The sequence below is a fragment of the Pezoporus occidentalis genome, unplaced genomic scaffold, assembly GCF_034315485.1.
Source record: "Pezoporus occidentalis ecotype Australia unplaced genomic scaffold, CSIRO_AGI_Poc_V1 ctg70, whole genome shotgun sequence".
Taxonomy (NCBI): Eukaryota; Metazoa; Chordata; class Aves; order Psittaciformes; family Psittacidae; genus Pezoporus; species Pezoporus occidentalis.
Window position 1 is genome coordinate 4,657,274 of NW_026916053.1, and position 16,553 is coordinate 4,673,826.

Consider the following 16,553-nt stretch of genomic DNA (forward strand, 5'->3'; position numbering starts at 1 on the left):
ACCAGTTTGTGATCAATATGTGAGAATATTGAAAAGTAAAGCTCATTCGTGCATGAACTGCTCCTAGTTTTAGTCTTAAAGAAAAAATAAGATGTTCAAATTATAGATAAATCCCCTCATTTGTGTTCTACAGATGAAATGTATGTATTAATGTATAATATAATGATATTTCATCTATATAGTTAGTGAAATAAATACATTTCATACCTTTCTTTGGTTTTCTGTTTCAGACTGTGCAAGCTCCTGTGTTTGGTGTTGACAGGCTGTTTTGTGTACCTAAGCTCTGCAAATCTGATTTTGAGTTTCAACATGACAGCAAATCACTTGAGATCCTCCTGCCCATGCACAGGATATAGATGTATGTGTGTGTGTCCTAAAGCTCCTCTTGCCTCACTTCATCAGAGGGCTCTGTGAGTAATTGCTGAAGCAAGAGGAAGAACATATGTCTTGATTTCCACTGTATTGCACTGTGCATAACCACTGCCACTTGGAGAAGGGACTTGTAAAGACCTGGATTCATCTCACTTAACTGCAGTGTCAAAGGAAAGTAGCCAGGAGACTGCTAAGCCTGAGAATGAGAGAAAGCATCACCGGAGGTCCCTGCTGCTGGGGACACAGAACAGCGAGGTGCTTCATCCCTTCTCGGTGCTGCCAGGAGCCCCAGTGAGCCCCGTTCAGTGTCCTGTCTCTCTCCATCTCATTGTGACCCATCTGCCATGATTTAGGAGAGGACTGATGAATAAAACCCTCAAAAAAAAAAAAATCAAGCTTTGCATATTTATGGGGGCAGAAAATGATTCCTGAATCTTTCAAGTGATTCATGGATTAAATAAAATCAATGGATTCTATGGATTCATAAATAATAGAAATACCACAAGACGGCAGCCACGTCCCATTTTCCTGCTGCTGCTTTGGCTGTGGTAGTCCTACATGTCCTTACCTGCAGACCTGCCTCTTGGGCTGCCCAGGCTCAATGTGTGTCCTTGGGGCTAGGCTGTCCTGCTCAGAAGGTCTTGACAAAACCTCCCTTCTCCAGCAATAAGGAAACACGTTCAGATTTCCAATGGAAATTTATTCCTGGCCAAGATGCGCCTCATTTGATCTCCCACCCGTATTATCCTTGAACTTAAATCATTCCCCTTCCTCCCACCCTGAAGGTGTTTATGAAGAGTAATCATATCCCCTCTTAACCTTTGTTTTTCTAGGCTAAACAAGCCAAGCTCTTTTAATCTCCTCTCCTAAGATAGGTTCTCCTTCTGCTAATCACCCTGTCAGTCCGTCCCACACCTGGTCAAGGAGAAATTAATCCTTTCTTTTTCCAAAGAGAAGTCCCAGAACTACCCACAGTATCCCACATGAGGTCGTACCAACTCCGGTACTACTGTTTCTCTCTGTCTACTAAATACATAGTTTGATGCATGAGACTTTTTGCACAGCAAATGGAAAATAGATACAAATCCATAAACCGATACCATCACACAACCTTACTCAAGGAGATCTCTCTTTCCCTTGCAAGGGCATTCTACTGCTTTGCATCTGTGGGTCCTGTTCTTTAGGAGGCCTGAACCAGTGGGTTTCCATATGTCATTTACCTTGGGTGAGCATCAGGGCTTTGTGTTAAAGGAGGCACCGAGGGCAGGCTTGTCTGTGTTTCACTCAGCCTTTGCTCTGGCAAAACTCCCTTTGAAATCACGGCTCAGGGTTTGAACGCCGAAGATGCGGAGTTAAGCGATGAAAAGCATTTTGCATTCGTCTCTTCTCTTTTCAAAGTGATTTTCCAGTTTTACTTGGGGTTTAATTAAATCTCGGGCAGGGAATTCAGCCTTCCTTGATTCATGCTCTTTTAGGTGGCTCTGATAAGAATTTAGCATCAACAATTGAGCTAACAAGCCCCAGTGAACAGTTCATAGCAGGAGACTAATTCTATTAACGCTTTGCAGTGTCAGGACTCCACTTTGAGCTCGCAGCCGAGAGGAGAGATGGGGAAAGAGGGAGCAGATGTAAAATTTGGCAACTAAATCACCAAGATTCAGCTTCTCTGTGGGCAGAGCTCATCTGGAAACTATTTTAGCTGACAACATCAGAATTTCACCTGGTCTGGCCTTTTTTCCCTTTCTCTCCTGGCTGCTGCTCTGCACTTTCTTGGCTCATTGTGATAAGGCTGGCAATAAGGAGCGGAACTGAATGGTGGCATTGATAAGAGAAATGAAAGGGTAATGCGATGACATGATACTGGGGTAGGGCCTCTGCCGTTATCCCTGCCTTTGCTGGAAGCGTGCTGGAGTACAGCATGGTCAGGATAAAGATGCTTGTGCTGATGGTTGCAAATTAATCTGTTGCAAAGGAAAAATTGAGGTTATCATGCTGCAGCGATGGTTGCTTTTTTGGTAGCAACAGAAATATTTTGCAGGTCTGTTGTGATTCATAAGCATTTTGTCTCTCTCTTTCCCTCTCCTCCCTACCTTGCTTAAGGTGCCACTAAAATCTCACGCTGTCCCCTGTGCTCTGGGTTCAGATGACAGCTCTTTTCTGTCCCTAGAGGAAATGATGACAAAATATGCTAAGGGCACACAGACACCTTCCCTTATTCATGAGTTCTTCTGCAGCATCGCTGCAAATTGCAGTTGTCAGTGGAGAGGAACGCTCATCAGGGGACTCCATCCGTAATCACTGCAAAGACGATGTGTACATCTAAGTCCTGGATGCTCCCCAGTGATATCAGATCACTGCAGGGACTGAACTAACACCCATGTTCCCTCTTTTGGAAGTGTGAAGACTCACTGAGAAACCACAGATGAGGGAAGGTCTGACAATGGTCCTGACCTGTCAGGACAGGAGGCAGCCAATGCACTGGTCTCCAAAGGCTCCTGCCCTTGTGATGCTGCTGGGTTCAGACTTGCTGTGGGAGCCACATGGTGAACACCGACAAAGATCCTCCTGCCTTCATGTCTCCAGCTGTTGGGAATGGCCTGGTGCACAAAGGGCAGCGTCCTCATTAAATTCCATGGGGGGTTGCCATGTGGCCAGCAGAACTTCTGTTTCGTCTCATTTCGATAAGCAGCACAGTAATAGATTCACCACCTCGGAGCATCGTGGGGTGACAGATGGGAGCTGGGCTCTGGCGTTCATGGGGAAGGCTCCTCTCAGCAGGGAGGCAGTAAGTTTCCCACCTAATCTTCTGTAACCTTCAGACTGCTAACAAGTGTGAGAAGCAAAGCAATGGGTAGTTATTAAATTAATGACTTCATCCCCAAGCTGGTAATAAATAGTTTACAGTTTTATCTCTCCACCCTGTAGACTGCTGTAGACAGACTAGGCTGTTTATTAATCTAGCTTCTGGATTTATGTTAGTTAATTGTTGAACAGCCTCAGCATGGTTGGGCTGGGTTATTAAATGCTGAAGCACAAGGAGTCCTCTGGCAAACAGCAAGACCTGAGGAGCTGATCCTTGATCTTGGACTTGATGAGCTTCAGGCTAAAGCCAACTCCTCTGCAGTGCTGGGGCCAAGTTAGCCCCTGTTTGAGTCCGCTGCCTCCTGCTCAGTTTGGGTGGACTCTGGGACTCCTGAGCCAGGAAGAGGCAAGGAGAAGTTTTGGCATACGCTGGCTTCAATATGGGCATGACCAAGTTAACGACAGCCATGATGCTGCAGGGTCAGGCATCATATCTTAGCATGGACAGGTCCTCCTAGGGTGGTCCGGCCCTTTGTACTAGTCCTGGAGCTCCGGCAGAGCATATGTCCTTGCTTCATCCTTTCATGGCTCATGTTTCTTAAGATCATCACAGATACTCGCTGCCATTCAAATAGAAGAGCGTTGCAGTTATATAAATGAAAGCAGGCTTTAATGGTTGTTATACTTCCCTGTTGACAGAGTCGAAAGTGTCTTTAAATCTGATCTCACCATTTTTACAATTGGTGATTTATTCATCCCACGGAAAGACAGGGATGAAGGCATCTGGAATAACGAGAGCTATTTGTCTGAAGGATGCATCATCCACGTGCTTTCCTACAGCCTCAATCCCAGGAGCCCTTCTGTACGAAGAGAAGGTCGTTTCAGAATATATCTTCCCATAAAAGTGTAGGAGAAGTGAGTGTGTTAGCAAGTGCTGGCCAGAGCCTTTAATCCAACCAAGCTGTGCGCAGTGCTGATTGGGAAGGGAACAGTTTCCAGCCAGGGGCTTCTCTGTTGACTGCAGTGTCATCTCCAGCCCATCCAATCGCTCCCCAGCCACAGCAGCATCTTTCTGCAGCCCAAGGGGAGTGAATTTGATGCCAAATGGCATCTCTCAAGAGCCAGGTTTCCTTCTCTCCCCAGCAACCCCTTCCTGACCAGCCAGCTGTGTGTTTCTCAGGTTTGTGGGAGCAGGGTGAGATGGACCAAACATTAAGACTTCACCCAGAGGAGTTCTGGAGCAGGGGGACCAAAACTGAGAGAAAATGAGACTGGGAAAGAAACCCTTTTCTGCACACATCCAAAATCCATTGGCAGAGGCTGAGTCTCTCAGGGAGAGACTCGGTAAATGTTGACAAGAGGAAGGTACCACTTGAGCAGAAGAGTGGAGGAATGGGTCATTGGCAGCTACAATTAACAGTGCCATCAGTGAGGCCAGATGCTGCTCTTGTTGGTCAATGGTTTATCAACATGTTTAGAAGCAACCATATGCTGACAAGTATCTTTCCACTTACATCCTTTAAGCAAAAGACCTGCTCTCCTCTGCAGCCAGCTCTCACCCTGTGCATGGTGGAGGAGGCTTAAGAGCTCTCCTAAGCACACCTATAAACTGACAGTGTGCCATCTTAAACCAATTCAATTCCCTTCCCTGCGATAAAGGACTCCAGTTCAGAGAAGATAACATCTCACAGTGATGGCTCCCAAAGCTGCAGTTTAATACAAATCTAACTGCTCTATTATACAGCACAGCAATTCGTTAAGAAAGGACAAGCAAGCATGTCTATTAGCTCTATCATCATAAGCAAATATTGGCACAAGGAGCTGCTCGGTGGTGCAAAGTCTACTGAACCCCCCCTAAAACAATTACATGCCCTTCAGAAACAGTGCGCCAGCCATGGGGTTTTCTCCTTTAAAGCTGTGCAGTCCTTGGTGGAGAGGACAAAACCTCCTCAACCCTCAGTCCTTGCTCCCAAGGCTGTTTCTGCTGAGGCATTTGGGACCACACGGCTTGGGGATGCAAAGCAGGTCCTAAACCTGACCGCTCAGAGGGAGGAAAGGCAGATGCTGATAGAAGAACCTGGAGGACCTCTCCTCAGTCATCCCATAAGCCTGTCTTAAGCCTCTGCCAGTTGTCCAGGCCCAGGGTAGCTTGCAGACATCGAATGAAGACAAAACCCTTCCAGTGAACACCCGTGGCCACGTACAAGCTTGAGCAAAGGCTTTAAGAAATCATCTTTCTACCCCAAATTTTGCTTTATTTTTTTCTGGCTACAGTTTTTACCCTTTTGGCTCCATTTTACTCTGCCTTTCACCTCTGGGTATTTGTGAGCATCACCTCCTGCTGTAACCCAGCAGCACGTGTGCCTCTGTGTGGGGACAGTCAGAGAAGTTCAGCTTAGTTAATCAGAGAATTGAATTTCTTGGCAATGAACCTGCCTGAAACTCCCGTTTGACCCAACTCGCTCAGCTCGGAATGGCTTTAACATGATTTACCTGATTTCACCTTGGACGCTACAGCTGCAGCACAGCAGTTTCGGCAACCAGTAATGACATCTCCAACACAGAGACCAGAGAGAAATCCTCTTCATTGCCACAGCTTCCAGGCATGAACTCTTTCCGTTGTTCCAGGAAGGAAATCTGTGAACATTAGAGTCAGGGGGATAAAAGTGAGGAAATCTTGTCGACCAAACCAAGCCATCTCCCAGCATTTTAGCTAAACCTTAGCGAGAAATTTGATGAGGCTTTTTTGTACATCCAGGAGGGGAAAGCATTCGTCTCCGTGTCCCATCCCAGTGCTGGCATTTCCTGCACTGCTCCCGATGGCATCTCCTCTGCTTGTGTGCTTTGTGGGAGTACAAAGCTGTGAAATCTGAGGGATACTGAGTGCTAGGGGTGCAGGGTGCAGCCCCCTGCCTTGGGGAAGGGGCTCCAGCAACCTTCTGGAGCGTAGGTCTTGTGAGGAGCAGCCAAAGGAACTGGGGATGTTGGGAACCTGTTGAAAAGAGGCTCAGGGGAGACCTTACCACTCTCTACAGCTACGTGAAAGCAAGTTGTAGCAAGGTCAGGGTCAGTCTCTTCTACCAGGTAACGAGCAATAGAACAAGGGGAAAAGTCCTCAAGTTGCTCCAGGGACATTTAAACTGGACATTAGGGATAATTTCTTCCCCCAAAATGGCTGTCGAGCATTGGAACAAGCAGCCCAGGGCAGTGGTGGAGTCACTGTCCCTAGAGGGATTTAAAGGACACGTAGATGTGGTGCTTGGGGACGTGGTTTAGCGGTGGACTTGATGATCTTAAGGCATTTTCCGACCTAAATGATTCTATGACTAAACAAATACGTACCTTTGCTTGCACTTTTGATTCTCCCCATCATGGGACTAGTGGGATTTTAGGTGCCCGCATGGCTGCATGGTGACTCCTTATTCTTCAAAGTCTTCAGAAAATCCAAGCCTAAATTTCCCTTTAACCCCGGAATTGAGTCACTGGGGAGAGCCACGTTTGGGGTGAGCAGCCCCAGTCCACAGCTCCAAGGTGGGGGAACACACCAACCCTCTAAGCCACGGTGCAGAAGGATGGAACCCACTGGGGACACTGGCAACAGCTCGAAGAAAGACCATAGGAACTAAAGTCACAAACAGAACTGGGTTTTATTACGAAATAACCCTGCCAGTACATAAGGAAGTTCTGTCTGCAAAGTACATTTCCTGAGGAAAGTAGATCACAGTATTCGTTTTCACAGAATAACATGTAGCCTGCTATAACTTTCAATGTGACTCTTTATTATTTAAATAGGAACAGTATTCCTTCACAGAAACAAGTACTCAGTCATCACGTAACCAACACACAAACGACAAAATAAATATACAACAAGAGCACAGGTCAATGCTTTTCCCCCCCTCCCTCCCCGACTTAAATATTAAATAAATAATAAATACACGATTCTCATCTCCTGTTATCAGTGCCTGAAACGATAGGAATGGAAAAGAAAGATCGAACTGAAAAGGTCTCTCTTTTGCCCCACCGTCCCTCCCCCCCTCAAGTGCCCCCGCAAAAAAACAAACCAAAAACTTATCAAAAGGTCTCAGGTATAAAATATCTTTAAAAAAATTCCCTTCCTTAAAAGAATAAATAACAAAATATATAAAAAATAACTCGGTTGCATCAAAATTCCAAGTAGGAGTTGGAGATAGGGGTTCTTTTTTTTTTTTTTTTTTTTTTTTTTTTATTTGGAATATCCGTTTTTTTTTTACGGTCAAAAGTTTTAAATTTTAAGGTTTTATTATTTTTTTGCTTTTTCTTTTTTTTTTTTTCCTATGGTGCAGTGTCCAGTTTTTCAAACCAGTAGAAAATTAATAAATAAAAAAAGTTAAATAAATAGCAAAAAAAAAGTTAACAGAAGGTGTTGTCAATATAAATTACATACATCTTGCCAAAATTAAATAATTTACAGGATAATTAAACTAACTACTTATGGGTTTTTCCCCTCTCTTTCTTCCAGGAAGTGCAATTTCTCTACTTTTAAATACTAACTGAATTGCAGTCACAATCAATTTGGACTCTATTTACATGTTAAGAACGTTGTGTTTTTAACACCTCAAATTATTATTATTTCTTTTTTTTTCCCCCTTTCTTTTCTATTTTTGCACTTGGAATGGGTTCTAAAATAAGTGAACTCCTGAAGTCTGATCCTGCAAACACTTACGGACATGAGCAAACCCACCCACCCCAGCTGCCCTGTTGAGCTCAACAGGGGAGCCAATATGAGTTGAGTCACTCGTGAGCTCCAAGGACAGACCCAGTGGCTGCTGCAGTCACTGGGGAGCTTTCCATCAAGTCCAAATCATGGATTACACCCTAAACCCCAAATATCTGCAGGATTGGGCTCAAAATGACACCACAGTCGTGCCTTTAGGAGGGCTCAGCAAAATCCACCCCAGCTCTGCCCGCCCCACTGCTGGGAGGGATGTGGGATGCAGGATGCGCCCCACGCTGGGACCCATCAGGGGGCTTTTCCCCTTTTTGCTTCCAAAGCATTTGCAGGAGGGGAACAGCAAGCTCCAGATGGGAACGAACATGGGGAGAGCACACGGGGTGCTGCAGAGACATTCATTGAGTTGTTCTTTAAGTGCACAGTGGGCTGCGTGGACTGAGCTGCTTACAGAATGCTTCTTTGGAAGAATACCCAATACCTGAATACTCTTTTTTCCTCCCTTTTTTTACAGCGCTTGCGCTGTGTTTTTGCAGCAAGCGTAGAACACCAAACCCCAAAATACCCATTGCCCTGCGGATACCTGTAGGGAATCAACTACCGATTGGTGGTAGTAAGCACTTTGCTGGCCGCTAATTGACATCTCTCTTCTGGTTGGTTTTTTGTTTCTTGGGTTTTTTTGCTGTTCATCGTGATCTTAGCCGTTTCTCTGGCATTCGATGTATGATCTCTGGACTGGCAGTACTGCGCCACTGCAAGGGTGATCCCAACAATGAAAAGAACCAGAACTGTCACCAAACAGACTTCCAAAAAATCATATACACCGGACCATGACACATTAAAGAATTCTTCCGTAGGAAATATCTGGTATTGGCCTATTCATAATAGCTATTCTCATATTTAAGACAGACAAAGGAATACTGTAGTTGCAAACTCCAAAAGCTTCCCTGAGAACCTTTTTTCCATTGCGCTTTCCACTGGAGATCCAGAACTGCTCTTCAGATTTCTTTCAGAAAATAAAAATAAGCTACTTTATAATACTTAAAGAGTTCCCATGCCCAGTGGAGATCTGAACACTTCGGGGCTGGGAGGCCCAGCACTGGTTCAGATTTACAGGTGGCTTGCAGCTCCAGCACTTGTAGCAACACAGAACATAATTCATGTGTGAGTAGGTGATCTGGACATAGGACCATAGACAACATGAGGGTTTAAGCCAGTCAGATGCTAGTCTTGGATCAGACAAGACCCTGTTCTTGTAACGTTTTAACCCTTGGATCAACTCTGCAAGAGCATGGCAACTCAGGAAAGATGCCTGCTCTTCACCAGCTACCAAGCCCCACAGCCTACTGGAGAATTCAGCCTTCCATCCTGATCTACCTCGTGATCCAGGTAGAGAAAAAAATCCCACTTTTCTCAAGAAGGTCCAAAGTTAAAGTAAACGAGAACATTGAGTTTGATCAGTTCCACATCTCAGAAATGGCCTCTTGGTTACATTTTGGTCCTTTTTTTTTGTCTTTTTGACTTTTTTCATTCATTAAACAAGTTTTCTAACTTGTAAACCTGAATATTTGGAGGGATACTTCCATCTTGCTTGCTCATCTCTGTCCCGCACCACTAAACCTGGATGCCCTTGACGGCTTGCTTGATGGTCTCCAGCAGGTCCTTGTTCTCTGGGTTCTGGTAGCACTCTTGGTTGGTGTACATGTCAGTCAGTGTGTTCACATATGCATCAAAGTTCTGCTCACTAATTGGCTCCTGCAACCAAAAAAGCCAAATAAAAGTGTTAGAAGTAGAGCAAGAAGATGCTGAGATGTTTCTTTGCAATTAATCCTTGCATTGGTTTGGGTTGGAAGGGACCTTAAAGTGCATCCAGTTCCAACTCCCTTCCACGGGCAGGGACACCTTCCACTAGACCAGGTTGCTCCAAGCCCCTGTATCCAACCTGGCCTTGAACACTGCCAGGGATGGGGCAGCCACAGCGTCTCTGCACCTCAGCACCCTTATAGCAAATAACTCTTCCTAATATCTAATCTAAATCTCCCCTCCTCATCTGTGTATGTACCAACAGCCGAAGGTCTCCACATTGGAGCCTTTTAGCGTGTGGTGCTGCAGGTATTGAAATCTCATTGTGCAACCCCTGCTCCAGCCAGATCCTAACTGGGTTCTTAATTATGTGCATTGCCCTCATGGAACTATAAACAGCACCAGGTTAAGCACATGCCGGCAGATTGACAGGCTCGAGGCTGAATTAAGGCATGGAAATGAAGGGCTGGAGCATGGGAGGACTGCTGAAACATCACGGAGGGAATCAAAGGCAAAGTTAGGACAGAAGCCTGGTCACCTTGGGCTGAATGCTGCTGTGCAGCTTTTGCTTTTGAGGGGCATGGTGGTAACCTTGCAAATGCCTAACTCGGAGTTAATGGGGAGAAAAGAAACGGGGGAGGAAGAAGAAGAGCAGGACTAAAATGAGCAGATGAGTCTCGTGGGCATTCTTTAATTGGAGTTGCCTGAAACCATGAAAAAATATTTGCTGAACAGTTTATTTGACCTTTATGTGTCAAACACTTGACAAAAAAATAGCTCTCAGCGAGCGGTTTTCTGCCAGTTAGGCAGCTGGGTGAATGCTATCCAAAACTGCTCTGCTGGAGGATGGCTTCTCTCCAACCAGCCCTGATTTAAATACAACCCCCAATGAAAAGGATTCCCAACAAAAAAAAAAGAGGAGAAAAGATGGCAGAAAGAAAGAAATCAAAAGCTCATTCCTCGCATCATTGCCACGGCCTTCGTGAGTTGTGAGAGGACAGCTTCTCCCGACAACACGAGCCCCCCTCCACACACCTGGTTTTGACAACAGTAATTACATTGCTGGGAATAGAGGGAAGGTAATTAATAGCCTTTTGTGGTTTTACTATTTTAATGCAGGCTTTTCATTTTGCAGTAACTCTATGGTAACATGCTGTGGGCTGTGAGACCTTGTTAAATTAAGCAAAATACACTCTCTTTAAGAATGCTATTCTTTGGCTGCCAGCTATTCAAAACTGAATTGAAACTACCTGCATTATAATAGGAGCTCTAAGATCTTTCTGACGTTGAAATCCAATCCCTCCTGATCTCTGCTTGTGCTGTCTTAGCCTAAAAGGTGCTGGGTGCCCTTGATAAAGTTTCCTATTTTGCGATAACGCTCCCAGATGTAATGAGACAGAACAATAGTTACAAAGGCAGATCAGCAGAAAAATGACAACAAAAGGGAGATATAATGCAAGCTTCAGAGATAAGGCAAAAGTACTGATCTTATAAAGGACACGTAGGTGTGCGCAGAGAAATTCTTCCACTCTTTAACTGTGTATAACCCTTACTGTGGATTGGGTTTGGCACAGCTGCCTCCATCAGGGCCGGCTGGGGTGAGCGCTGTCAATGGTTCTTACCATGTGCGGAAGGCGGATATTGGCAAGACTTTGGATTAGAGCCTGGCTCAACCCTGAGAGCTCCAGGAACAGGGCTTCGTTTTGCTCCTCTATGATTTTGTTTTCCTCCTCAATGTTCTTCAGGTTCTTCTCCATGCTGGAGATCTGCAGAGCAAGGAGCACGGCAGGGTCACCAACCCTCACGCGATGGTACCCACCACCATCCACCCAAGGGGCTTGGTCATGCGTTTATGGGCTTGGATACACATCCAAGCACACAAACCTGTGACTGCAGTTTCACCATGGCTGCTTCCATCTCCGAGTTGGACTCGTTCAGCTCACTGATCTCCTTGTTCAGCTGCTTGATCTCTTCATCATTCTCTAGAACTGCAGGAGAGATGATTATGGGCAGTTACCAACATCACTACTCACAAAGTAACCTTTGCTTTTGCATCCTTGAAACAGGACACGCATCTCACCTGCTTTATATACATGTGTGTTTTCTGTAGCAAGGGTTTTTATCATCACAGTTCAATGACACTTGAATAGGTCAATATGTAAATGCAAAAGCAAATGACGGTGTAGCAGTTGGGGTCCAGCACATCCCTTGCAAGGTCAATTGGGTCACTCAAAGGTTGGGAAGATGCCATTTGACAAACTAATGCATGTCTCGATTAGAAATTACGAAGTTCATAAAACAAAGGAGTATTTATAGAAGAGTGCAAGTATTTATAGGTTCCAAACTGTAGAAGTATTCAAGTTAAATGCCTGAACCTTGTCAGATACCACAGAAACCTCAGTAATAGAACTGGAAACGCGAAATGCCATCGCTAACAAAATTCCACATCCAGAAATATCTCAGGATTAAAAGCCCTGAATAGGTGGAAATTGCTGAACGACTGCAAGGGGTTTGTAAAAATGCCAGTGAATATTTGATTAAAAACCCCACAAAAACCTACTACTTCAGCATCATTTTTTACTTGCCTGGAATTTCACTATGGAAACTCCTTCTTTACTGTGTCGTTCAGGAGCGGTGCTGGTACCACCCCCCAACACCCAGGAAACCCAAGGAATGGGTGCTCATGGCACAAGTCATCCTTGCAAACCTGCAGCCAGGTTTGAGTTGTTGAATCCCCCCCCACTGGTCTGCAAAGAAAGGTTCATGGACCCAAGACCTTTATACACCGCAAGGCAAAAGGAGTACAAGTCCTTACCATCGCTGGTCTTGAACTTTGTGTTGAGAATTTCATCCCCTGAGAGTTTTCCTTTCTTCCCAGCAAAAGTAGCTCTTGGGCACCCCGACAAACTGAAAAGCAATTAAAAATGGGTTTCATGAACTTTTGGTATTTATAGGTGCTTATGTTCCCAACAACAGCTCATACCATTTGGTGGAGTTCATGCTGTGAGACGGTTCTTGTAAAAGCTTTTTATGGCACAGAGGAAATTGCTTTATGAATAATGCCACAAAACTCCTCATTTATAAAGCGAGAGCAATTTTCTCGAGCGAAGATTAAACAGCACACCATTTCCTAGAAGAGGGGCTATGCCAGGTCAGGAAGGTGAGATGAGTCTGGTGAGTGGTATGAAACCTTTGTTTGGGGTACCCAAGTCCTGTCTGGCATGCTAATGAAAGGACATTATATTATCAATTTCCTTTATTTTGCTGAATCTAGTTCCATCCAGGGAGACCTCAGAGCAGCTTCCAGTAGCTAAAGAGGTTATATGAAAGCTGGAGAGGGGCTTTGAACAAGAGCCTGTAGGGTCACGACAAGGGGGAATGGCTTTAGCCTACCAGAGGGGAGACTGAGATGAGCTCTTAGGCAGAAGCTCTTCCCTGTGAGGGTGCTGAGGCGCTGGCACAGGGTGCCCAGAGAAGCTGTGGCTGCCCCATCCCTGGCAGTGTTCAAGGCCAGGTTGGACACAGGGGCTTGGAGCAAGCTGCTCCAGTGGAAGGGGTCCCTGCCCGTGGAAGGGGTTGGAGCTGGAGGAGCTTTAAGGTCCCTTCAACCCAAACCAGGCTGGGATTCCGTGATTATCGCTATTGCAGTATTAAAACAATTATGCATTTACTTCTAAGTAGAAAATTGCAACCTCAAAGCAACGTGAGGTCAGCACATAAAGCTCCAGCTATTGAGCCTTGCATGTAGAGCTGGCCGATGCTCAAGCAGCATCTGCACACTGATGGGTTAGTCCATGGCAATGTCACACAATGATTTCGACGCTGTGATTTACCTTCTGTGAGTGAGGAAGCTCCCATTGGCATGGCCAGAGCCGTCGCAGCCTGGGGTAGGGCAGGTCGGGCCTTCGTTCTTCAATGACTTCCAGGAAAAGGAGGAGCCATTGAGTGATCCTTCCTTCTGCCTGCGGGCTGCCAGGGGGCACCCCGAGGCGCTCCGGTGGGAGGCGTATTTGCCACTGATGTGTCCAAGCCCAACGCAACCAGGAACCGGACACCTGGGCACAGGGAATTACAGCACAGGAATGAAGAGGGAAGTAAGGAGATCGGGGATGAGCAGGAACCAGAGCGCTCAGCCCTACAGTAAGTCAATATGATGTGGGAGCGCTGCCTGTACTCACAGGGACATAACCCTTCCCATGAACTAGTTCCTGCCCTGGAAGCCCAACAGGCTGCAACCTGTGCAATGAGGTATCTGAAGGGTTTCTGAGCCTGTATCTGTTAAGACAAGACAAATAGACCCTGTGGCACTGCTCAGCCTCACTTGCCTCCTCTTCTTGGTTCACATTCCATGGCTACAGAGAGATAAATCTATGCTCTCAAGGGGATGAAAGTGGGAATTACGCTCACCAGCCTTCCCATCCTTGTGCTTCTGCCACCGTTTCAGGCATACAGGAGGTGTGAGAGGTGTTGTGGGAGCACGGACACAACTTGTGCTGATTGCTGAGAGGATAAGGACCTCTCTAAAGCGCATCTCCTTCCTGCTCGCATCCTCCCCACCTAATGGCATACTCACTAAATTCAGCCGTTCCACAAAGCCCTTTGTGTCTATTAGTGTTTCTGCTGTAGCTTGCATTTGTTTGTAAAGATACTGGTCAATAAGAAATACAGCTTAAAGTTTATTACTCAAGGGAGGTTGCTCTAAAAGAAGGGAAGGTGGAAATAGGTAAGAAATGGCAGAAATAACCCCTGTGTCCTGGCTTTGGAAGCACTTAGGGACTCAGTTTCCCCAGCAAAACACCCATTGAGCTGCTCCTGCAAATCATGAGCTGCATTTCACTGCCCTGATTGTTTGTGTTTCATACAAAAGGGAGATGACAGCAAAGGGGGGGGGGGCTCTGTACACGCAGCCCTTTCCCAAGATAATTTGAAAACTGCTGATCTTGATTTTAATCAGCTGCAAATGCAGCACAATTCACTTATAATATCCCTGCCAGCAGGATCCTCAGTAAATTCATAACATCATTGCTTTTATATGATCATGAGCAAATTACTGAATCCTCAGGAGGAAAAGGATGGGGAAGGGGGGTGGAGGTAGAGCAAGAGCGAGACAAACCCCAGCGTTTAGCACGCAGCCATTACAGCCCACCCATTACATATTTTACACTGTTAATTTAACTTTCATTGTTAACAAATAAACCAGAGCCTCGTGATGCGAAAGAGCTGGATGGGGCTTTGCTATTAGTATTATTTCTTTAATTATTAGTATTATTTAAGAGAAGCACCAATAGTGTCTGATCAGTTCGGCACCTGTGGATGCTCCCATTTGATGCCAGGGCTGGGCTGAAGGTTGAGGTGATCTGTTCGGTCATGTCTGTAGGAAATTACTCGAGGGATGAACAGCAGAAACAACAGGGACTCGATGACTTTCCCCTCGGTGGTGATGTGCAAATCTCGGCTGGGTTCCAAGTGGCTCCCGGTGCAGGTGGAGGAGGGAATTAGAGCCAAAGCTCCTTAATGCAAACCCGCACCGGGCGCACCTTGCTGTGAGCACTGAGCTGGGGGAAGGCAGCAGGGAAGGGGTCATTGTGCTGGGTTGTTTTGTGCATCTCAGAGGAGCTCCTGCCTGTGCCATGGGGTAGAGGGGGAATGCTTTCACATCCTTATGCCACTGAGACCCTCACAGCCCACCCGGCACTACCTGCACCCACACTCAGCAAGCAGCAGAGCCACAGTGAGCCTCTAAGGCCAGAACCAGCTTTATAGTCAGAAAACCCAACCCCATTTCTTGCCACTTCACCTTCCTGGCAGTTGCATTTTTAGGGTGGACCAGGTTAAGGTATACAGGGTGTTCAGCCTGGAGAAGAGAAGTCTCTGAAGAGACCTTAGAGCAGCTCCAGTGCTTAAAGGGGCTACAAGAAACCTGGAGAGGGGCTTTGGACAAGGACCTGTAGGGACAGGACAAGGGGAATGGCTTTAACCTGCCAGAGGGAAGACTGAGATGAGCAAAGAACCCAACACTGGAGGAGCCACTGGGCTCATTTCTGACTGGTCCCAGCCCTGAGTGAGGCAGGAAAGAGCAAAGCCCTGACTTCCCCATCCCACAGGGCACACATCCCTGGGTGAAGACATAGAGAGGAACAACCACCCAACCAGGGGCTCTGGCTGCAGTAAAAGAAGCAAATGTGAACAGTGCAGCAGCTGGGAGTCGCACAACAGCATTTGCTGCCCTTTCCTCCTTTGTGTCGGTGGTTAATGGCACAGCATTCCACCACCAGCAGCAACGTACTGGAGCCAAAAGCGGAGTTTTTATCCCACAGATTCTTGAGGAAGTTGCTTAATTTTTAATAAACTCGGCTAACTCCTGCTAATTACCACACGGCTCATTTAACCGGGAGCTTTCCTTCCTGTATGCCGAGAACACAGCAGATGGCTCAAATACCATCTTCTTCCTAAAGGTCCTTCCCCCGGCTGGCGCATCCCTGTTTCCCGCAGGGCTCTTCCGCTCCCCCAGCCTCCCGCTCCGGCTCAGCCTCTGGTCCAGGGCAAACCCCACATACACAGAGGTATTCACTGTGTTCTGCAAGGGCAAGACCTGCCCTAGGGCTAAAATGAGCCAAAATAGATGCATGTGGGGACAGGCTGCTGAGCCAAAGGGGTTTGGGCAGATACACCAGTGCTCATAGCAAATGGAAGCTCGGATGGGGTTAACAGGGTTTTCTTTATCCCTCTCTGCCTGCACTTGCTGGGTGAGTGGACAGGCCCTGGAAAAGCTGGGAATGCTCTGGATTAGGATCTTGGAGTCAGTGTTAGCCCCAGCATTGCTGTAAAAGCTTTGATGTCCTGTAGCAGCATGAGAGGTCAAGACGCA

The 16,553-nt window shown here is 46.4% G+C and overlaps 1 protein-coding gene across 9 annotated transcripts in view; it reads right to left on the bottom strand.

The window, feature by feature from the left end:
• Positions 1-6,797: 6,797 nt before the first annotated feature.
• MYT1 (myelin transcription factor 1) overlaps positions 6,798-16,553 on the bottom strand; it is a 62,023-nt gene continuing 52,267 nt past the window's right edge. For 8 of the 9 annotated variants that reach the window (XM_062642027.1, XM_062642024.1, XM_062642023.1 and 5 more), the window contains 5 exons: positions 13,519-13,740; positions 12,501-12,592; positions 11,570-11,673; positions 11,308-11,451; positions 6,798-9,637 (listed from right to left, as the gene is read on the bottom strand). In XM_062642027.1, the coding sequence (XP_062498011.1) occupies positions 9,497-9,637; positions 11,308-11,451; positions 11,570-11,673; positions 12,501-12,592; positions 13,519-13,740 (703 nt within the window). In that variant the 3' untranslated portion in view covers positions 6,798-9,496. Of the gene's footprint in view, positions 9,638-11,307; positions 11,452-11,569; positions 11,674-12,500; positions 12,593-13,518; positions 13,741-15,972; positions 16,289-16,553 lie in introns of those variants that run through there. The other variant, XM_062642029.1, reaches the window with a different exon arrangement.